The sequence below is a fragment of the Trematomus bernacchii genome, unplaced genomic scaffold (assembly GCF_902827165.1).
Source record: "Trematomus bernacchii unplaced genomic scaffold, fTreBer1.1, whole genome shotgun sequence".
NCBI classification, from domain to species: domain Eukaryota; kingdom Metazoa; phylum Chordata; class Actinopteri; order Perciformes; family Nototheniidae; genus Trematomus; species Trematomus bernacchii.
Genome location: NW_022987574.1, coordinates 127495 through 150287, shown reverse-complemented (window position 1 = coordinate 150287; position 22793 = coordinate 127495). Strand labels below are relative to the sequence as shown.

At 41.6% G+C, this 22793-nt stretch overlaps 1 protein-coding gene across 8 annotated transcripts in view; it reads right to left on the bottom strand.

Moving 5' to 3' along the window:
* Positions 1–213: 213 nt before the first annotated feature.
* svila (supervillin a) overlaps positions 214–22793 on the bottom strand; it is a 62826-nt gene continuing 40246 nt past the window's right edge. For 5 of the 8 annotated variants that reach the window (XM_034126765.1, XM_034126766.1, XM_034126760.1 and 2 more), the window contains 26 exons: positions 21247–21748; positions 20041–20200; positions 17913–18045; positions 15696–15749; positions 14368–14448; positions 13091–13256; positions 12373–12456; positions 11208–11294; positions 10898–11075; positions 10616–10788; positions 10033–10188; positions 8822–8958; positions 8101–8248; positions 7867–8012; positions 7539–7714; positions 7196–7346; positions 6801–7080; positions 6074–6228; positions 5866–5968; positions 5189–5396; positions 4877–5010; positions 4599–4754; positions 2938–3081; positions 2625–2746; positions 2205–2360; positions 214–1095 (listed from right to left, as the gene is read on the bottom strand). In XM_034126765.1, the coding sequence (XP_033982656.1) occupies positions 1009–1095; positions 2205–2360; positions 2625–2746; positions 2938–3081; positions 4599–4754; positions 4877–5010; positions 5189–5396; positions 5866–5968; positions 6074–6228; positions 6801–7080; positions 7196–7346; positions 7539–7714; positions 7867–8012; positions 8101–8248; positions 8822–8958; positions 10033–10188; positions 10616–10788; positions 10898–11075; positions 11208–11294; positions 12373–12456; positions 13091–13256; positions 14368–14448; positions 15696–15749; positions 17913–18045; positions 20041–20200; positions 21247–21748 (4077 nt within the window). In that variant the 3' untranslated portion in view covers positions 214–1008. The other 3 variants (XM_034126762.1, XM_034126763.1, XM_034126764.1) reach the window with 3 other exon arrangements.

Sequence of the window (22793 nt, the reverse complement as noted above, 5' to 3'; positions counted from 1 at the left end):
AAAGGGACTCACCATTAATCCATCTGATCATTAGAGCGTAATGGTCATACCACAAGTCTGTAGAAGTTAGTATTACACTGCCCTCTGCTGGGCTATACATGACTATGATGTTCACATGCAGCCAATACATGGTATGATTAGAACAGTACTACAGTCAATTGGCAGGTACCATGAACAAAACAAAAGGCAAGAAAAGTGTTCCGACTTTTAGAGTTTATTTGTTTAATATTTATTCATATCACAAAAAGTCTTCAAAATGCAGACTAGAATCTTTATATAAACTGTACACAAAGCAAGGCACTATACACTGCAGGGTTTAAAAATCACATACATTTCAGCATCCCTCTATCTCTGCCGCTTATCAAGCATGTATACTCTCTTGGAACTGAAACAATAGTGACACTATAATAATAAAGCTGCATCATTTGATTTGTAAATGGCAAATGGTGATCTGTACAGCACGAGATAATTCTGTAATATCCAGTATTTATCAACATATGACACAAAGCTCTTCAACATTCATTATACAGTTTATTCAATCATTTTCAGCTCAGTGAATATTCAGGAAGCTTTAAAAAAAATTCCTATATGAATTTGATAAATATAAATTATTTGTAATTCACAAACATACATAGAGATTAAACAGAGAGTGTGTGTTGAACAGGCTGACAGGCCTGCTCTCACAATGTAAGGGCACTGGGCTGTTCTGCATATGGTACATATCTACATACATTGACATTACATTCAATAAAAAGGCCTTGCACTCTCTGCCTATGGACGCAATTTGAGGCTTTAGCTTCATGAGAGTGACTTTAGAGAAGAGCAATCACTCAGAGGTGCATCCGCCTACATGTGTCTCATACCTATACAACCAAAATACCAAGATGGAAGTGAATGTGCAGCAGGGGAAGCGGGCCCTTCTCTTGTTCACCGATCCTTCTTCCATACCTTCACTGCTCCCTCAGTCCCTCCTCGACAACAACTTCCTGTCTTCACGTCATCAACCGTTTAGAAAAGTCCTTTGGATTTCTTCACATTCACCTGCTTCCAGCCGGGCAAAGCCCCGTACTCCATCCTGTTCATGTCCAGGGCTTTCTGTCGGAGCAGCCACACACAATCAGCAAGAAGCAGTCACACCATTGTTCACTGTACAGACGTTCAAAAGTGATCTTCTCAGAACACACTCATGCATCAGTGAGATTTCAAACACAGCCCTCATTCTTTATTTTACATCTGCAGTATAATCTCCATGGACATATCTCCAGGATTCAGTGTCCACAGCAGCTCAAAGGGTGTGAGTGAACAGCATGCTAATCAAAAGATGGGTTAGAAAAAAAGTGATGATGATGAGTGGGATAGAGATAGTTCATGGTTGAGTTGAGTGAGGATGCTGTGCAACACTCCAGGTTATCCATGCTCATGTCATACGACTCACCTTCCCATGAGCCCCTGAACCCTGGAGGTTGGGATGAAGGAAGGAAAAGGTTCACATAAAGAAAAGAAAATGGCGAAAGCATGGCAGAACAAAATGGGAGACAAGATTGTAAGAGCAAAGAGGGAAAAAGCAAGGAACATAGGGGACATCTGAAAAAGCAGAATGATGCATCTATCGCCATAGAGTTGGAGAGAAGATCTAAAATATGCCTTTAACCTCACAAGAAAGATTAAAGTCACATTTGACTCAACATATTATAAGTTCTATGGGGTTAAAGTCTGTCGTCTTTCAAGTTCTTTTATTGTCATTTCCACAAGGATGCATTGGCAATTCGAAGAGTGTGAAACAACACCTGTCTTATCATTTTAAGGTGCAAAGTACAGTATGTTTTCTGTACTTTAAAAACAGTACTTATTTGACTTTGTAGCTGCTATCCGTTTCATTATGTTCACTAGCTAGCTGCTAACTTTTACTGGCTGTCATTCGGTGCTGGGCAGTTGGTGTACAGTGAGTTTATTTGAGCTTTTCAGCCACTTGCTGTAGATAAATATTCAGTTCAGAGGAGCAGAAAACTCAAACAGTACAGGTTGTGGATCAGAAAAAACATAAAACTAAATTAAAAACCAAAAACACTGCAGAGCTAGAGGGAACTGCAGAGTCACACACACATGTTGTTCTCCTGCTAAAGGTTTTCTCTTTTACTCATGTAATGACCGCCATGATAGTTAATATCTTAAAGAACCATGAATCCCTTTTAACAGTTTCTTACCTCGAAGTCTTCATCAGAGAGGTAGACCTCGAGGCGCAGAGGGTCCACGCCCTCAGGCAGCGGCCGGGCCAGAACCTCTGCCAGTGGGTATTTGGTCTTACACAGCCTGGCCAACACGTCCTCCACCAGGATGATCTGGTTACACACCTCAGCCTCCTGACAACACACACACACAAGAAATACAGTATATCATTTTTCAATCAAATAAGGAAGCTGGATAGTGGACAACAAATGTAATTCGGAAATCAATGAGACATAATGGCTTGCACCTGGAAAAATAAGTCTCTTTTTGTACAATAAGTGCTTGTTTTTCAGTACAGTGTATACACTAATGGCTACAGGAAGGCACTGTGGGCAACACTGTTTAATATCAGATGATGTGGCTGGGAGTAATGAGATAATATGATGGGATGCACACACCCTCTCAGTGATCTCAGCGATGTCCTCTCTGTGCTCCCAGCTGGGGAACATGTTGGTGAAGGTGAGCGGCTCCAGACCGGCGTGGATCAGATATGCTTTGGGAGGCTTCTTCTCATTCTTTTCTGTGGATCAAAACAATGACAGAGCAGCGGTTTTACCAAGGGGAGTTCATGTTCATCATTTTCAATTGAACAGATTTGTTTTAAGATAATCTGAAACTGCCTGATGCTGAAAGAAGGAGCTAAATGTTGCATCATACACCACAAGAATTTTTTTTAAGTTGTTTGATGTGTCTAATAATAGAAGTGTATACCTCTGCAGTACTGCAGCACCGTCTCCATGGCACACTTCCTGTCAGAGTCCCAGCGGATTCGGGCTGAGCCGGTGCTTTCACTGTCCTGAGGCCACCAGCCCTGCCACAGGTACACTTCATGGTGATTGTCCACCAGGAACAAGGCTGAAGATCCAGAATGAAAACAAGATGAGGACTAACAGAGAGTTTTTAGGTTCAGGATACATTTAAAAAATCATGTTATGGTTTACTTGCTTGTCCTATTGGGGAAAAATACACATATAGCATCAATCAACATGAATGTCTTCAGCACACATTGATGGAGTGATATTCCTGATATAGCAACGAGTCTTAGCTGCACACACTTTTACGTAAAAAGGCTGATATTCATTTATTATTTGATGGTATATGTGACCTGCTCTATCGAAATCAGTCACATTGACCCGAAGACACATTTTGAGTTGTATACACTGTTGGAAAGAGGAGATTCCTAGCTTTCTAATGATATCCAGATTTTTGTTGTACTCCAAATATTAAGCAAAATATGTCACATTATATAATGACTGTCACCGAGTCATCATTTTGAGAAAAAGGCCTTCAAAGTTTCCTCTTCTCTGGAATCCATCGATCTGATTGATTATTAGCGGAGCAAATGATCAAAATAGTCCGGAGGGAAAATATTTCCGTTTGGATTACTGGTCTGGGGGAAGCTCGCGAGTGTGTGAGTGTATGTGTGTGTGTGTGTTTGTGTATTTTTGCGTTTGTGTATATTGTGTTCGTTTCCCGGGGAAAACACTCACGAGAAACACCGGCTGTTGTTATGCTTGCTGTGACACTCCGTTCTCCGCTTGTAAATATGCCGTTACAAGCTTCATAGTTGTATTTATCATCTAAATTTGCCGAAACAAGTTTAATATTCTGAAAGCCAAGACTTTGTTTAATTGAAATCAGATGAAAACAAACTGTAACGGACCCTGCCGTGTTATCTATGATTACTTATGCCTTACATTCATCATTTCAGCCGGAGGGAGGGGCAGCTGCGCTACGGAACAGCAGATTGCGATTGAGAGGTGCCTGTCATCTTCCCTTTACAAGCTTCACAAATGTATTTATCGTGTGATTTTGGAAATAAAAGTTTCATATTCTGAAAGCCAAGACTTTGTTTATTTAAAATCAAACAAAACACCCGAACCCCGAAAAAATAGTTTTTTCCGCAAATCCACGTTTATTTTGAAATGAGCCGTTGCGACATCCGACTGATTTCGATAGAGCGGGTCACATATATGCAACAAAATGTCCAGCAAGGACATGCCGACGATATGTTTTAGGTGATTTCTAAACATTGATAAGCTTATTTGAATAGTAAAATGTTCCTCTCAGGAAATATATCAGTCACAATTATTTTATAAACCAAATTCAAGAGTTTAAAAATAAATAAGATTGATGATCTGTTAATTTATCAAATAAATAAATATCCACAGATACATTCTTATCAAATCTCCTAACTCTCAGAAGTGGATTTGATTAAAGAAAATCCAGTTGAATTGGGCTTTAGTGTTGATTATTTAGTAAAATGACTTAGATTGAGAAATAGCTGAAGCTTTGTTGTTGTGTAAATCAACTTTGAATATAAAAAGCATCCAGTAAATAGTTTTTATCTTTACATGTGCATTGATGTGTACCTGGCTGAGAGTCTGAGTAGAGGTCCTCCTGCAGGAAAGGCATAGAGTTGACCAGCTTGGGGTCTCTGGCAGGGTAAAGGAACTCCACAGCTGCAAACTCCCCTGAGCTGCTGCTCAGCTGGTACAGACGCGGAGAGAAGTTAAACCTCCCGGGGTCTGGGGGTCAAAGGTCAACCACACACACATAAACATTTAATTACACCATCCATAAGTGTTTACAGTAAAGAAAAACAAGTTGAAAATGACTCATTGGGTTTCATGTACTTTGATCCCCTTACCTTGCAGCATGCAGTCGTATGCTTTCCTGTCCCTCCTCCCGAGGGCTTCCCAGAATCCCGTGGGCTCCGCTCCCTCTTCACATTCCCGTATGGTAACCTTGCTGCTGCTGTGGAGGCCTGTTTCCAGAGGACAGCTGCACAAGAGCAAACGTGTCAAAACATCAGAAATGGATTTACAAGATGATCAAAAGAAGTTTCAGGAAACGGCTTTGATTATTTGTTGGCAGTCAAAGTCCAGTAAAACAGAAGATTGAATTTCACCTCTGGTATCACTTGCTGATTGAATACTATACCAAACAAAATTCCACTCACTGTTCTTTCATTTTGTTGGCGGCGGTACATGCCACCTCCTTTGAGTGTGTCTGAGACTTGCAGCCGTGCCACAGGTAGATGAGGGCCTGGCTAACACTCAGCATCACCATGGAGACCCTGGAGCGCAGGCTGCTGCAGTGACAGGCCACCTCCAGCAGGTGGCCCTCCACCTCCGCCTCCCCGCGCACAGTGTACAGACGCCAGTCACCTGGGGGGAACAGGGGCAGAGTGAGAGGTGAGAAATAAGGATACATTTTCGGGCATTCAGCTTATTATGTACATGGAGACAATTCGGTTATTTGAGGTGTGGGAAATAAAGAGTCCCTGAGAGTTTCTGTGCGAGTGTTTATCCCTCAGGGTTGTTTTTATACTTGTAATCCAATTTCTCCCTAAGCTACAGCACAGTTCTCATATATACGAGACACTCATTATGGGCAGATGATGAATTTATGACTGCTACCGAAGCAATCATTAGTGTTAACTCAGTTCTAAGCAGCCATTGTGAGTCTTTTCCATTTAGAATGGTTGGAGATCATGTATAATTCAGAAAATATGGACCTCTAAATACACAATTTGCTTATTAGGCCTATTCCAAAATGATGGAATAGCGGCAGAGAGCAAACCGTGTGTTAGTCTTGATGATGAATGACTATCTTGAAGCGGTTATGTGGGCTTACTCTGTGAGTTTTCCTCTTCTTCTCTCCTCCCTGAGTGGACGACCATCCCTCCTTTGAAGCACTGCAGGAAACACGGAGGCTCCTTACCCTGCTGCACCTGAACCTGGAGGAAGAGGAAATGAGAGGGGAGTCAAGCTTATGCAGTTAAATGTGCAAAACATTGACAGACAAAGAAAAGAGACTTGTTATCTGCTCTCTTTTTTTGTACCTGTGCTCCCCGCTCCTCGTCCAGCTCCACCGTCATCAGCGCCGAGGTTCCTTTCTCGCTGACGGTGGAGTTGCGGCCCTGCCAGAAGAAGTAGCAGCACTTCTCCTTTCCGGCCCCCGCCGTCTTCTGCTGATCCGGTTTCTGTCTCCTCCCAACTGATGAGAAGAGTTTGTTAGATTGTCTGACTAATAACTGACTACAGCCCTGGCAAAAGAAAATGCTGCGTACGTATTATAATAAACTTTACCTATGGTTTTGGCCTAAATAAATCAGTTTACACACATTTATTTATTTGGACTAAAGTTACAGTTAAAGATACATTTCGAGCATAATATCTGAAAAATGTGCTTTTGTGACTAGTGATGAACAAGATATTATAAGGAAGTTATTGATACTGTAATTCAAACTGGATAATCTGACACATTGGAAGATTTCTCTCAAGAGTTTTACATTTTGCATACTCATTATAGGAGAGGCATTTCAACAACATCATGGAATGACTGTTAATAGAGAAGACCTGTCTATATTATATATACACTACACAGCAACGGTAGAGATACAGCAACAAACATAAACAAATAGGGTCATCTAGTGTTGTGGCTTTTGAAGAGTGCATGATCTTATTAGTAGCATATTCAGCCTAAAGATGTTTTTCTCCGAAGTTTGGAAAGAAACTGGCTGAGACTGTATAAGTGATTGTGCATATGTAACAATTTAAAATCCTAACCTGCAGTGCTGACCATGTACTTCCACTTCATTACGTATGTGTCGCCCTCGTGAAACTGGCCGATGCTCTGGAGCGGTAGGCGGCTGTAGTCGAACTCCAGGATGTGCCACACCTCCACCGCCAGCGTGATGATCTCGTAGCTCCTCCACTCCTCTGCCTCCACCAGGCCATAGCCACGCCCCACACTGAACCCCTCCAGTTTGGTGGAGATGGGCGCCTGAAGCAGAGGCAGCATCAGAGAGGCGTCGTACGCATGGCGCTGATCAGAGGCAGGCTGCTCCTGGGGTAAAGATCAACATGAAGTATGGAGCTAAGAATGATATATTATATTTTTCTCTCTGTGGCATTTTATCCTAGTAATAAGACTTTTATAATACTGAAGTACTTTTGGATACCTTTTGGTCGGCGTTGTGGTCGTTGTTTCTTGTCGGGCTTGGTGTTTTCCTGGAGTCGCTCCAGTCAAGGAACTTCTCTTTGAAAAGGGTGGTTTCATTGTGTTGAGTCAGTCTGCCGAACACGGCCCAGTCAGGTCGGCCCTGGCCTTTCCTGCAGGTAAAGAGGATTCAGTTCGTTAGTGACAAAGATACTAGTACTTCAACTGACTATTCTCTATGTTCTGTTCTATGCAGTCATCTATGGCATTTTGTGGCATGTTTTTGTTACTTTAAATTTATTAAATCTCCTGAGCCACAGACAGAGGTGTAAACACACTCTTGTTCTATAATTATGTTTCCGTACTTAGGTATGAGTGTGTTGCACTCTCCCGGGTCGAGCGGGTTGATGTCACAGTTTGTGTAGTCGAACGTGCCGTTCCACAGGTGCTTCGCCAGCTGGAAGGCCACCTTCCTCTGTGCCAGCGTCACTTCCTTTCCATGCCATATGTACATCTCACTGCCAAAGTCAAACACCAAGACCTGCATAGAAGCACAGAAACAAAAATGTTTGTAATTTCTTATATTACCACTGGATGGCACTAAACTACTAAACATTTTAACCCTACACATAGTGGCTTATTTACAGCACAACATATAAAAGATACATTTAGATTTGAGTCAGGCTGTCTGACCTCCTTTGGGTTCAGCAGGGAACAGCGGGGCACTTTGGCCCAAAAGTCATCATCTGGGACCAGTTTGTCATCCATCAGGCGATAGATACAGTTTGTCTCAACAACGGCACTCTCGTACAGCTCGTCTTCATCTGGTGTCCCAGCAGCTGCAAGAAGAAAGACCAGGCCATTAGCTTGCATTGCTACAGAATCTAGTTTCTCAAAGTGTGCTTTATGCCAGTTATAATGTCTTACACTGATAATTGGACTGCCCTCCCAGAATCTTCCAGAAATCCTTGGCAGTATGGCTGTTTGTGCTGACGCACTCCTCGATGACCTGGACATAGTTAGCTCTGCACCCTAAATCTCTCTTTCTCTGGATGAAGTTTGACAACTCTGAAGCCTGAAAGAATGACAGAGAACACTTGTATTACATTAAACCAATGCATTCTGTTATATCAAAAACACAGGGTTTCTGTGCTTTCAAAGGCAGACACACCATAAAATGTGAGGTACATAAATCTATGCATTTTTTAGGTTAACTTTTGGAGGACACAACCCCATTACTTTGAGGGGAAAAGTTCAAGTTCATTACTCAGGAACAAGAGGTTGCAAACTTCAATGACCTAAATTCAAACAACCCCTCTTAAATAATGAGGGCCATGACTCAGAGCTTTCCTTTGTGTCCAATTGAGGTCAGTGCTCTGTTGAGCCAGGTCATCAGAACACTCTACTGTAAGCTTTGTTTTGTGTCCATTTCCTGCAACAACCCTCAGACACACACATTTCCTTTCTGTCAGCACACACTTCCTGTTGCGCTGTGCCACTATTGCTTCCTCCCAAGGCTGTGTTTACATCCTGCACGTGAAGGCCTACCCAGATTACACCCTTGCTCTGCTTGTGTTGACTGAAACTTAAGTCTCAATCTAGCTATTTTTGCTTTTGTTATTTTGCATCCCTCAAAAGCAGGACCCACCTTGTTCTTCTCTATGACGTTGGCAAACTCTCCAGTCCAGATGAAGCAGTGGTGAGGTGTGATGAGTAGGAAACAATCTCCGCTGTTCAGGGAGGACGCTCTGGGCTCCACCAGCCTGGTCTGGACGTGCCGTCGGCCTGGAGTTACATAGGCAGGAAAAAACAACGCAGGAACAGGTGGCTATCAGTGACAGCTCTGAATATCACTGTCAGCATGCCTGTATTATCATACAAGGTGTTGGGGCAACAACATGCCAGCCATCACCATTTGACCCTGAACATGTATGTACACGTGTCCACCTTGTCAAGGACCCACGGTTTGCAATCTACGTTATATCATACATTTGTCTCATTGACAATCAATCCCATTGGCTATTCAGGTGTTGCCATCAGATGCTATTCTTAAGCAGGTAGCTAACTTCCTAACAAAGTGATACCCCCCATGTGGTGGATTTGTTCCGGATTACACACAGTGGGGTTTTTGGAAGAGGATCATCCCTGGATAGTTTGAGGTGACCTAAGGAGAATGATTTAGAGCAACAGCTGTCACCAACAGACGTATAAAGGAGGAGTAACGACACCGAAATAGACCAACTCATGTATCCTATTTTAGATATCCTCTCGAAAGGAGGCATCCTCCAAAGCTTTGTGTAGTGCAGTAGCTATTTGTCCTTCTATACTCGTGACAACTTAATGTAACTTGGGTAAAGGTGCTTCACTATTGCCTCACTGCCAATATATTCCTATGTCTAACAAAATATACAACCTCATTTAAAAGATTGGGAAAAAGTAGGCCGATGTTTTGGAACCCTTTCTGATTGGCTGGCTTGTTAGCATAGTAAACATGTTGCATCTTTTAGCCTTTCTGTTCAAGGAGGCTGACCTCAATTTACTTTTGGAAGGATGGGGCTTTCAATGGAAGACTGAGGTATTATTTTGCACAACATGATGGGTTATGTGCCCTCTTAAAACAAGACCTTGTAAGTTACCCTATTAGAAACCTTGTTGTGGAAGTTAAAAGCAAACAATAATAATTTTGAATGTATTGGATTGAATTAAGCTCTAAGCTAACCTAATGCTAGTTGTGTAGCTCTAGTTGCCTAATGAAAATTCACTAGATATGTTATAGTGCCATCATCAAGTCAAGGGCCTGTTTGAGGTGCAGATGCACCAGTCTGTGTTTGTTTGGAGCTGTCTTTTGGTGCTACTGACCTTTGACCTGTAAGAGCATGAGCTTCTTGTAAGGCACGGCGCTGTTGTTGGACATCTGCTCAGAGATGTTGACGCTGCGCAGGTTGACACTGCTGAAGTTCTCCTTGCTGGCCAGTCCAGCCAGAGCCACATCAGAGAAACCAGAGTTCTTATTCACTGTAGTGGACACAACAGAGCACAGAGAGGGGACATGAGACTCACAGAAACATAAAAAAAACAGTACAACATGAAATCATTACATTTGTGCTCCTATACACAGATGAGACAACAGCTAAATGACCTTGTAAGCCTGGTCTTTATATGACAGCAACTGATATAGAACACTCCATACACAAGTGTTTTTATTGCTGTCAGAGGAGGTGAAGGAGGACGTTATGGGAGTATCATGACATTGACTTTGTGGGTCATCTAACACTCTCACAACAAGCTACAGACTACGTCAGGATTTTGAGCGCTGCTCTGTACAATGACAGGAAACTGACTCCAACCCAGATGTAGGTCAGTATGAGTCAAAGCAACACATGGTGTATTCCTAAGTGTTTTAGTCTTATGCATTTCAAGCTCCTAATCTATCCCCACTCACTCTTTTCAGTCTTCATCCTCTTGCTCTCCAGCAAGCCGATGTTGAGCCTCTGCTCTGTGTACTCGTGTCTGATGTCCTGCCTGGCAGCCAGCATCTTCAGAGGGTTCCTAGATGACTGGACGTTACGTGTCGGGCGCACAGCTCGCCTGTGCTGCACCATCTCTGACGCCAGTCTGCGGAGAGGTCAGTGAATAAGCATTGTCAACAGAGTTGAAGTAGTGTTGTAATGAATATTGAGTCAGTGGTATTACTTAGAAATGACCTCTGTTGGTGAGAGCTTACTTTGGGACCTGGGGGCCGAAGATGGCATCAAAGTCGTCATATATCTCCACCTTGTTGGTATTGGCGGGGACTTCCTCTACTTGGCGGTAGAACTTGGAAAAAGTTTCATCCTCAATGGACATCACTGCCTTAACCTTCTTCTGAGTGACTGTGATGGTTGATTCTGGCAGTCCAAATGCTGAAGAGAAGAAGAATCAATAATTGGTCGTATGTTAATAATGTCAAAAAATCATCTCATTGTGTGAACATTATGAAAGGTCTGACATCAGATCATGCTGAACTTGTAGACAGCATTCCGAACAAGACTGACCTTTACTGTTGAGCTTGCCTAAGAATGATTCCAGTTTATCCAGCTTCAAGTCCGTCTCCAGGTTCAGATCTGGGACGGCCTTGATCTCTGCAAATCGCACACACATATACACACACAGCTGTTAGAGCCATAAATTGACTGTGTTTGAATATAGCACAAAGACTATCTCTGTACAGGCAGGAAGTCTGAGGCCCAATCCCAATGTCCACACTTTGAGGTGGGTTATGCTAGGTTAACAAGGGGATAGGGCCAACCCATTGTCAAATCAACAAGTGCATGAGGGCTCTCATGTGGCTCTCTTGGCAACTCTGTGATCCCTTTATGCAATTTCCATTAGTCCACATTACTGCAGACTCTGCCTGAGAGATAACCTACAGTTCATAGTGAAGGAAGGCACGAAAGGGATATAAAAACCAAAAACATGGATGGAGCTGCTTGTTCAAAGATTGGGATTGGGCCCCTGTTTCTGTTGTTCAGAGGCCAACTTGCCAACAGTGAAGATGTCTTTGAACAATGACTGAGCATGAACAGTTGCATATGTCACAATGAAGTAGAATCCGAGCATTTTTACTCAATCAGTCACAGGCATTCTAACAACACTAAACAGCCGCTAAATATGAATCCTACTAAAATGAAGACCCATGCATCTCGATGGTAAGTTTGTCTTATTGTTTACATTCTATTAGGCTATAATGACCTAATAGAAGTCTCACAGCAACACCAGCCACATTAGTGATGATGTTTGTGGTTTTGGTGACGATGATGATGATGATTGCATTCAGGGCAACACTAACAAAAAGAAAGGAAAAAATGAATACACCTTCATAATCAGACATCTCCTCCATGTCTTTTGAAAAAGAAGTAAAGACAATTAATTACATGGTGTTAGAAAGAGGTGAGTCCAAGAATCATTCCAAAAACTCGAAATGTAGCATCAGTGAGCGCAGAGAGTCTGACATTGTATAACAGAGAAATACACCCACGTTCAAGAGAACAATTCAGTTAATCAAAGTCATGTCAGTTAAGATTAAATTGGATTGGAGAAGCAGCTCAACTCTACAGTCTTAAATAACCCTTTTAAAGAACCTGGCCAGCTCAGGCTGGCGAGTGTTTACAAGGGTGTAATGACAAAAAAGCGAGGAAGAATAAAAAAAAAGAAACTGACCCTCCTGTGGTTTGGAGATGGCAAGGCTGCTGTTCTTGGGTTTGGAGGTCACTGGGCACTGGAGGGCTGAGGGGGCAGCCAACCCTGTTGTATGAGCAGAGAAAGGTGTGAACATCCATGCTCTATACATGTTATGGCATGAACAATTTATGAAAAAACATTATTTCATTTTTTTTCACTTGAAGGTTAAGAGGTTAAGACAAAAATGGCAATGTTACCAAAACATTGGTTCTATAGATGAGTGGTGAACCGTTGTTGGCCTCACAAAGAAAACAACAGGTGTGTGTTTTAAAGTCATATTCTACATGATAAGGAACGATATGCAGCAGTAGTACATGTGTAGGAAACAATAGCAATAGAGCAAACAACTAACTTTAAAAAGGCAGTCAAAGCTAAAGAGACTTTATAGGTGCCTGTGAAGCTGGCTAAGGCACTGAACCCTTACTCCATTAGCTATAATCTTGCTAATCTCCCAAAAGACAAATTAAACTTGCCATCAGCTGCCCCCTCTGGTTGAGCCTGAAGCTAATATGGAAGTTTCCGACTAAAAAAAGTTCCGTCTCTCAGCAGGCACCCTCTGGAGGAACGCAGAGAGCTAAGACTGAACGGCAGACTTAACACTCTAAGGTGATATGAACTGTGCACCCTGTTTGCATAGCAATTCTCAGAGATGGAGAAGGAATGAAGTGAAAATATGTGTGTTCAGTTTCCCTCTGACCTTTCTTCACCATGCGTGCAGCCACAGTGAACTGGGTGGAGTCGTTGGCGGCTCCGTGGCCTTTCATCTTCCAGGCCTCCTCTTGGGCTACCATCTGCAGCTTCCTCTCCTGGATGGACATGTGCGCATCGCTCCCCTGGCTCTCCATCTCAGAATCAGCTATTCTCTAAGATCAGAGACAAGAGGAGGGAGAGGTTACTGTCAGCTACAATACAAACTTTTAGAATGAATGCTCCTGATAGACTGACAGTTAAAGGAATCATCCACCTGAGGGTACTTTGCTGTAATATATCTTCAGTTTGTGAAGTTCGATGCATTCCAGAAACCCCTTTGTGAGTATATGACGTAACTGTATCCACAATATTTCTTTTTGTTAGAATTCTGGAACGACTAAGGTACTTGAGTTGAAATAAATTACTTTCTTATAAGTTTGTTTCACACAAAATAATACAAACATACTGAAAAACACAATAGAACCATCTTATATCGGCATTGGATGATTGTTAATAAGTGTTTAAATGTTGTATTTGCTTTAACAGCGAGCGATATCCACAAAAGACAAAGTAGCAGAGAGGTTAAAAAAGGTTTTAGTGTCACTCATGAGTTAAACAAAAAACACATTTAAGTTAAGAATGAAAAAGAACAAGGGCAGAAAGTATCCTTTAGTGACTTACATTACATTACTCATTAGGTTCACATTTTATTTTAAAATGTACATGTGTGCAAAGGCTACTACTTGGAGGGGGAGTTTGGGGATTTAATGTATGAGAGCACAGATTTGACAGGGTCACCTTCCGTCTCCAGGGGTGTCTCGCATCCACCTGCATGGGTCTGGGAGATCTGATGGTCTTCACAACCAAAAGGATGGATGAGGAAGGTAAGAAAGGATGAGAATTTAGAGATAAGGATGAAAAGATGGTCGGAAATGGTCATGCTTTGCACAAGCATTTGATGCTAAAGGGGTTGCCATGCTGACTTCATAGGCGAAGGGACAAAGCTTTGGGATGGGGATAAGTGGCTTGAAAGTGGAGCAAGGTGAGCGTGACTGAACGTAAGGTGCCCAGGTCGGTGAATTGGTTTTTAATGTGAGGGAATTCAGTGTCAAATGCCCACACAGGTATGGCTGAACAGCATTTGAGAAACCTTACTCTGTACAGGGAAGATGCATGTCGAAACAATGGGGTTTTGAATTGGTGTGTGGTTTCCAAAGCAAGGGAGGTGGCGGCACAATTAATCGGCAAGCAATGCATGCAGCTAGAGATAATGCAGCTTTTTACCTGGCTTGCTGACTCATCAGGGGAAGGAGTATGGAAACGAGGCTCAGGTGGAGGAGAGAAGGTAGAGCCAAAGAGCGGATCCTATAGAGACATAGCCGTGGAAAAGGGTAATAGTATTATACAGATTTTACACATGAAGATACGTTTAGTAGTCATGGTTAATGCTTGCAAGAACAGTCGTTTAGGTGTACTAACCACTGATTATGTCATAGTGATGACATCAGAGTTAAGTTGGCCAGAGCTTGGTGACTACACATTTATTTGCTCTTTATTTTGGTTTCATTAGAGTTCATTTGTTGTTTTTTTAATCTGGAAAAGACTGCTAAATCTTTTGTACTTTACCTGTATTATTTAAATTAAATTATTTGAAGCACAATGTGTAAACCTATAATATATTATAGATACAACATTATTATAGACAATTTTATAAAGTTAGAAGGTTGTTATGGTGGACAAGCAAGCAATTACCTTCTTAAACATTCAGCAGATGCAGGGCAATATTTGTTCTCATTAGTTATCATGTTTTCACCAGACTTGTGCTAATGTGTGCATTTCCTTAGATGCTAAATGCTCCAATATGATCCCACGGTAATGGCTAACTTTGTCTACAGTACAGCACACAGGGTTAATCATTCCGTAGGTTTGTCAGTACACCTGACCCCTGTCATGTAATACATGAAGAATATTGATAATGCAGCTTTAATGTGTTCTTTTCACTTAAAAGGGTAATCTTAAAATGTTATGTCTATCTTAACATTGCAATCAGCCTAGAAATCATCCATAATATTAGAATGTAAACTCTTCTTTACAGAGGAAATGACCCCAGTATAGCCTTGAGCATCAGGCATGGAGAGGAAACGGGAGCGCAGAAGTGTGGCAAGCTGTCTGAATTTAAGTTCAACAACAGTTCTGGCCTTGACTATCAGAAAGAGATTATAGTCCCTCTCCAGGCATCATACAAAGGTCAAATTTCCAGAACATATCTCGAGAAAAAAAGGTTAGGAAGATTAGAGACAAACCCCATTTAAACAGGCACAAAGACAACACATCCACAGTGTGAGACTGACAGTCATTATTCTGAAACCCGAGCTTGCATGAATTAAAGAAACACACCAACCAGTTACACACCTTCACCCTGATCCTAAAGGGAAACACCATCACAAGGTACCACTACCAATTTCACCACATGTTTGCCACACTCTGGATGTATTTATCAAGAGCAGGAAAGGCAGTGTAAAGCTGTGACTAACCCAATCCGATAGAAAAGCACTTGATAAATAGCACCGCAGTGTGTTCAGTGTGTTTTCGGCCTTGCACACTGGCCTTACCCAGAGCTGGTCGGACACAGCAAACTCATCGATCATCATCAGTTCTTCATCGTCCTACACAAGAAGTCGCAGGAGAGAAAAGGATGTTGCTAAAGGCTCTGTTTTCCGGGAAAATAATTTCACGGCCAAATCACAAGATCAACTCCCATATAAAACATTTTTGATACACCGATTGGAATTTCTAATCTGTTAGTTTCCTTTTTGAGGCCCTTTAACAAGTGTACTTTGGTGGAACGCACCAAGACTACGGAATTTATGGTGTAACGAGATTGGCAATTCCACCCAAAAACATGTTCTTTTTGGAACAATGGGAGTCTTTGCTTAGTTGGCATTCGTTTTGTATCTTGCTTATCTTAGATCTGGCTCTTCTTTGATCTGAAGGAGGACATTTATTGAATTGTGTTCACTGGCCCTGATGAGTGGGAGGATGAAAACAAGATGAACAATATTAACTGTCCTTTCCCTTGACCTCTACTTCGCAATCATTTATGGTCCCGATTTGATGAAAACATCATGCTCTTTGTAGAAAACATCAGAAATTGGCTGCTCAAAACAGTCAAAAACAGTTGAATCTGACCTTAGATGAACGGACAACCTCAAATCTGAATGTTATTCGGGCTGAACAAACCCTGATAAGCAGCTGGAAACAAAAACAGCAGCTGATGTGGATGGTAGCAGTTTGAATATGTCTAAACAGAGAGGTACATGTACCATCCCACCCTAACCCTTCCTTCAAAAACAAACAAAGGATGCCAACACAGAAAAACACTCCACATGCAGAGGATGAAATACAGTTTATTAAGGTAAAGGACATGCAAACAGAGACAGAGGAAACAGAAGAATGAAAGGTTACATGCAGATCAGTGGAAAGCAAGGTTAAAGCCAGGCAAGATGGAAAAACAGAGGCTACTGTACATACACACTGACTGTTGACATTAAGTACAGTATTAAAAGCACACACAAAGTATTTAACTTTTCTATTTGTAGCTCAATGTGTTTGGAATTTGGGCAAAATTAGGCTTTCAAATTCATCCTAATGTACCCTGCTCTTGATAATCTCAAATCACAACTGTAACAAATAAACAATGTATTCTGCTATATGGACAATTATGGCTGCAATCATTTAAATGGAACAAATTGATACAAATGTATACATTTAATGTTCCATTTTTTCCTAATTTTAAATAACTGTTTTTATTTTATAATCATGGTTGAAAATATGCAAATACTTCAGAAATTAAAATTACAATGAATCTCAACATTGCATGATAATTGCAATGCTATTTAATTAAATAAAAAAGGGACATTTTTTAATATACATGCAATATACAGCCTCAACTAGACTTTTGAATTGAAATGATGTCCTTAGGATGATCATAATCTGCCAATTTGAAGATTAAATCCATATCACATTGATGTGAATATTAGAGGAAACACTAAAGGGGAACACTAACAAATGTTCAGAGTTTAATGATAGTTAAATGTGTATTATCATTCATGCACAAAAGAAAAAGCACCTTTCAAATAAAAATAAATGATTTCATTTGAATATACAAAATGAAATATAGTACACTAAAATATCCATTGAATACAAACAGCATGAAATAAGAAATAATGTGCGACTGATCCAGATACAACAGTATCTATTTTACTCCCATGACTGAAATTCATGCCATTTAAGTGTTGTTACAGTCCAAGCAGAAAAACAAGAGACAGAATAGAGGAAAGAGACAAAGATCCGAAGAAAGACATGGACAATACACAACCTCTCTGTTTGAAGACATCCAAAATGATTACCATGTGCCCTTTCAGGATTCTACTGAACTGATTGTTTAATGGCTGTCCTCCTTCTGACAAACTATTTCCGATCAACAGCCAGACTTCAGAGACTGATACAGGAAATGCTTTCTGTGATAATACAACACTGGATCAAATCTAATTACTATAGCCTCACTGGCATGTCACTGCGCTGCATTAGAGCTGCATTCAAGTGTCATAGAGTGCTGGAGTGTCTGTTAAAAGCTGTTCCCAGCAAGAGTTATTGTGTTTGAAATGTGTACTTGCTCCTGAAATGTTCAACGTAATTTAAACAAGACAGTTTGCCATCTTTTATACACATTTGGAGTATAGTCATGATGTAACAGACAAGACATAATAGCCGCAGACGCCTGCCTGTCTGTCTGTTAGTCTCAGTGAGTGTGCAGGTCAGGTGGTTACCTTCTTCTTGTAGCTCTGCTCCTCCTCCCAGAGCTGAGCCTGCTGTTCGCCCACGTCACCCTTCATCACATCCTGCTTCCTATTGATCCTGTTCCTCCAGTCATCCGCGCCACTCTTCTTCAACAAGGCCACTCTGAGATGGAGAGAAAGCAGAAGGAGAGATAGAGTTACAATAAAGTTTTCACTAGGGGAGAAATTACAGTACACATTTTAAGAATATGCTTAAGAAGGAAGTGTTTTGACCAGACTGACAAAAGAAAAAACAATATTTAAAAAAAACAAATCACAATAATGCAAATAGTAATGAGGTCAATAAAGCTGTTCAACCAGCTGGAACACAGAGACCTTACTCATCTAACGCTTAACAAATAATGATATACCAAAACTATTCCTATTACCAGCTTGTATGTAATAGGCCTAATGACAAATAAGGAAAAAATGCACACAGAGATTCTTAAGTAAAAACACAATATAATATGCATGAAATAAAGACAGACACCCTTTGCACAAGGGATATGCTAAAAACTCAGTTTAGCTTCCTCTCAGCTTTTAACTCAACCCGTCACAACAACAAAAAGGGATGCTGCCTTGTGCCGTTTAGTCTCATCTGCAGGACTGTTTGCCTCTGCTTAGTTTTTGCTGTCTTCCATGCAGACAGCATGTCATTTAGCAACCACGGTTAGAAATAAGGTTAAGTTCTGGGTAAACACACTGGTGACAGTTTAAGTACAATAAGACATACAGATCACTTAGAGATGCCAGTCAGTGTAACTGCTGGAAGAGTATTTGACAGGGTTAGATTTAAACAGTTAAAATGAAACAAAATGCGCTTGGATTCATTTTAGCTAAAGTAAATATAGGAGACACATATTGGAAAATCGTTCTATGATAAATACTGATTTTAGATTTAGAATTTTAACATTAAGTCTTTAAAATGAGCTGTAGAAAACTGGGTTACTTATACTTATTGGAAGTTTTTGGGTGACAAACTTAACATCTGCTTCACATACAGTATGACTGACAAGCAAGAAATAAGAGAAACAAGTTAAAACAAAGAACAAGAAAAAAATGTCACATAAATACCAATTTTGAAAAATTATATGAAAGAAAAGTATAATCCTTTTTTAGTAAAAGGCCTGGCTGAATCGTGTAGGTACGTTTAAAGGTAATGTTCAAAGATTCGAACACTTCAAGCACCTCTAAATCCACAGGCAGATTGTTCCATTAGCTCGGAGCATACCAACTAAGAATGTGTTGGTGAGTATACCATGAAGTGCTTTAAAAATCTGTTTAAAAACACTAGTAAAGCCTGCCTGATATACAGTAAAAGTGTGAATTAGTCTCTCAGAGGAAGAAATGATCGGAGTTTAGCAATATTTTGAGCTTGAAGTATAGAGTCAAGAACAGAGGCTTAATTATTGAGCTCTCATCTCTGAGTATGGTGCAGATGAGACCCATAATGGAGGGGTCAGACTGCTGGCGGTGCCCTCTGCCCCTCTAACAACCACCCCTCTGTGACCCAGTGTGTGGACGTCCTGTCCCGCCCCCGGGGCTCCACAAGAACGGCAAAAAACAGGATGAAAGTAACTCTGAATACATGTGTCCAGCTGTATCTAGGATACAGATCCTGCCTCCTGTAAAATCCTTTGAAAATGGGCAGGACTGAAAGACTGACATGGTGATGGAGTGAGACAAAGTACAACAAACACACTGGAACAAGCACAGCCTTTACTACCAGTCTACATGTACTTCTATTATGTCATCGATCAATTTGGAGCGTAATGGCTGCATGGTGTCAAACTAAGAGGACTAGTCTGTGTGACATAACTAGATTTATGTAACAATTTCATCCAATACAGATGTCAGTTGAAAGTCAAATGGACATGATGAACAAGTGCGCTTAATGCACTACAATGATTTAACGTTACAAAGGATAAAAAACTAATAATGAAAAATGAAAATGAACCCTCTTTTGTCTAAATGTCATCCTTTACTGAACTACTGACCCAAAAGGAGTGTTAGCACATGACATACATGAAGTAAAACAGCATTTTAGACGCCTAAAGGAAGAAAAACAATAACTCAATCAAAGCCTTAAATCCGGCACAGCACCACACACCAGGCTCACCTCTCTTTGATGGACATTTGTCTGGCCATCATCATGTTGCTCAGCTCATCTCCCTCGTCAGGCTGATACAGATCGTCTGTGTGTGTGTCTGGCAGCTGATACAGATTCCTGGGCGAGCCAGATGCTGCTCTGGATGTTACCACTGCGGACTCCGGCAGATCTGTGAGCAGACAAGCACGCACATGATGGATTTAAATCAATACATGGACATCCACTACATAAAGATGAACGGCTGCCCATAGAGGAATGGATTTTAAATGGCACTTTTCTGCTCGTATCACACTCCATGATATTTCCTATTTAGGATACACGCCTCTTAATTACACAAAGTTGAATGACTATAAGGTTTTGTATAAAAGAGTACAGTCATGACTCTTAAAGTGCAAGCTAAGCAGCACAAAACAGCGTGGGAGCAAACATCTATCATGCTTACCAAGAGGCTCTTGTCTGCCTGTGAGAAGCAGCGCAGACACTCTCACAGCTTTTACCCCCCTGCCACAGCTGTAATCAAATAACCCACGCTGTTTTGTAGTAACACTGAAGCTCTCTAGCAAAAGTACTGCCATTTTTCTGTGTGTGCTTCCATACTTTTCCATCACGATACAACAATCGTCTGACCGATGTTTGTGCTCTCTGAAAATATGTATTCTGATACAGAGAGAATCAAAGTGTTTGGCTCCGAGTGTCTGCTGCTCAGACATGGAGGAAGCCTAAAAACCACCATCTGAATTAACATTGTCACGGTCACAGGAAATGTGGTTGACTGTGAGGAATAGTTGTTGACTGTGGCCTGCAATTGACACCGGTGTTTATTTAGTCTCACAGTTTGTTCTTTAAATATTTAAAATCCACTTCAGCATCACTTTCATTTCTTAGATTATAATCTATTAGACCCACACTAATTTTACAAGGATTCCTTTTCCACTTTGCTAACATGACAACCTGAGAACAACAAATTGATCAGTAAAACATGCTGGTATTTAGCAGGAATAATGGTAATCAAGCTCACAAAGTCATGTGTTAGCATGAGAACATTTGTTTATTATTAAAACAAATTGAAAATGATATTATATTTATTGTATTCTTGGGACTTGGCTCATTAAATATTAATAGCCAACTTCCTTTAGCTGACAAGCTTATTTTTTTTATGTTATACAAAATAAATATCAACAGAGGTTTGGCCGGATCCTGGTCTTCTGTTCTTACCTCTACTGACGGCCCTGCTCCTCCGACTCTCTGGGTAGAGTTCTTCCTCCCTCAGATACTCCTCCTGCCTCTCCTGGAGCATGTTAATCTCTGAGCTCTGCACGTCCCCCCACCCTCCGGCAGGCCACTGCTCCTCCCCCTTCTCCACCACCACCTCCTCCCTCCTCCTCTCTCTGCCACTCTGAGGCTGGGGCAGAGCGGCCTGCCTGACCTCTCCCTCAGGAGAGGCTAGTTTCCTCTTCCCTCCTCCCAGATCAGTGCCAGCTTCTCCCTGGGGGACGTTTTGGTACCTCTGGTGGTCCGTGACTTCCTGGGACCTCCATGAGGGTGCATCTGGGTGGTGAGGGGGCAGGGACCGGTCAGAGCTGGGAGGGAGGGGTTCAACCCGGGCTGCTGCTCTGGTTATGTGGATGTCTCCGGCATGGTCAGTGGAGACTGTGCCTTCTCTCAGAGCAGAGGAGGAGGATGAAGTAGGGAGCCGAGAGCCTGTTCCGTTATGAAGCTGGAGGAAGCAAGAGACACAAGCAAAGAAAAAAGTTGGTCCATTTGCGATACAGAAAACATGTCAGGAAAACTGCACACACACACACACACACACACACACACACACACTCAACACTGAGAGAATCATGCTGACTAATCAGCGCCTGCCTGACTCACTGCACTTCCTGAGCATCAAAGGGCAGCCTATCTCTCCAGTCAATTGCAGCCCACATCACAAAGCCATGCCAGCATACTCCCTCACTCACAATGCTGTGGCCAAAATACATACTTTCCAAATTCATAACTTCAGTTAAAGAACTAACCAGACATTGTTGATGAGTAATAAATGAGAAGCAGCAGTAAACATCCATGAAAACCATCTTGCAAAATAGAATCCTTAAATGTCTTAATCTTCTGCTTCGATTAGCTCTCCCACGCTTTCCCTCTCAGAAAGAATTGCCAGTTCTGAACGAGCTGATGAAAAATAGCTGCTTTCAGTCCATGTGTTGGCGAACAACAGTATAAGTGCTTTTGTACCCCTCTCCTCCAACACATCTTTCATGTCATCAGCAGCATCACCCATCACACCCTCCACAGTGACACAGCATGATGATGAGAACTGAGTCAGAACTTACTCAGAAGCCGGGCAATGCTCGTTACATTCATAGTGAAATCACACAACATGGATATAGGATGCCAAACAGCACGTGTTCACAGAAATGTAAGGCCATTTCTGAGAAGAGTGCCCCAGCTCTGTCACTTCCATTGTCTCAGGCAAATGCATGGTGACTGTTCAGAGGAACCTTACTTGTAGGAGCTCTACTGGGCTGTCGGATAACTCCTGTTCATCAAGGGAGTCTATGTCTGAAGGCTCCTGGAGCAGAAACACGCACAGGCTACAATGCTTGGTTCATGTATTCTCTATTTCTTAGACAGGTTTTACCATAATTAATTGCAAAATATATGGGGAAGGGGCCACTGTTTTATTCGGCCAGTTTTCCACTTGTATGATGGTCAATAGTCCTAATATCACATCTTTCTTTTTCGAGGTAGTCTTATTCTGT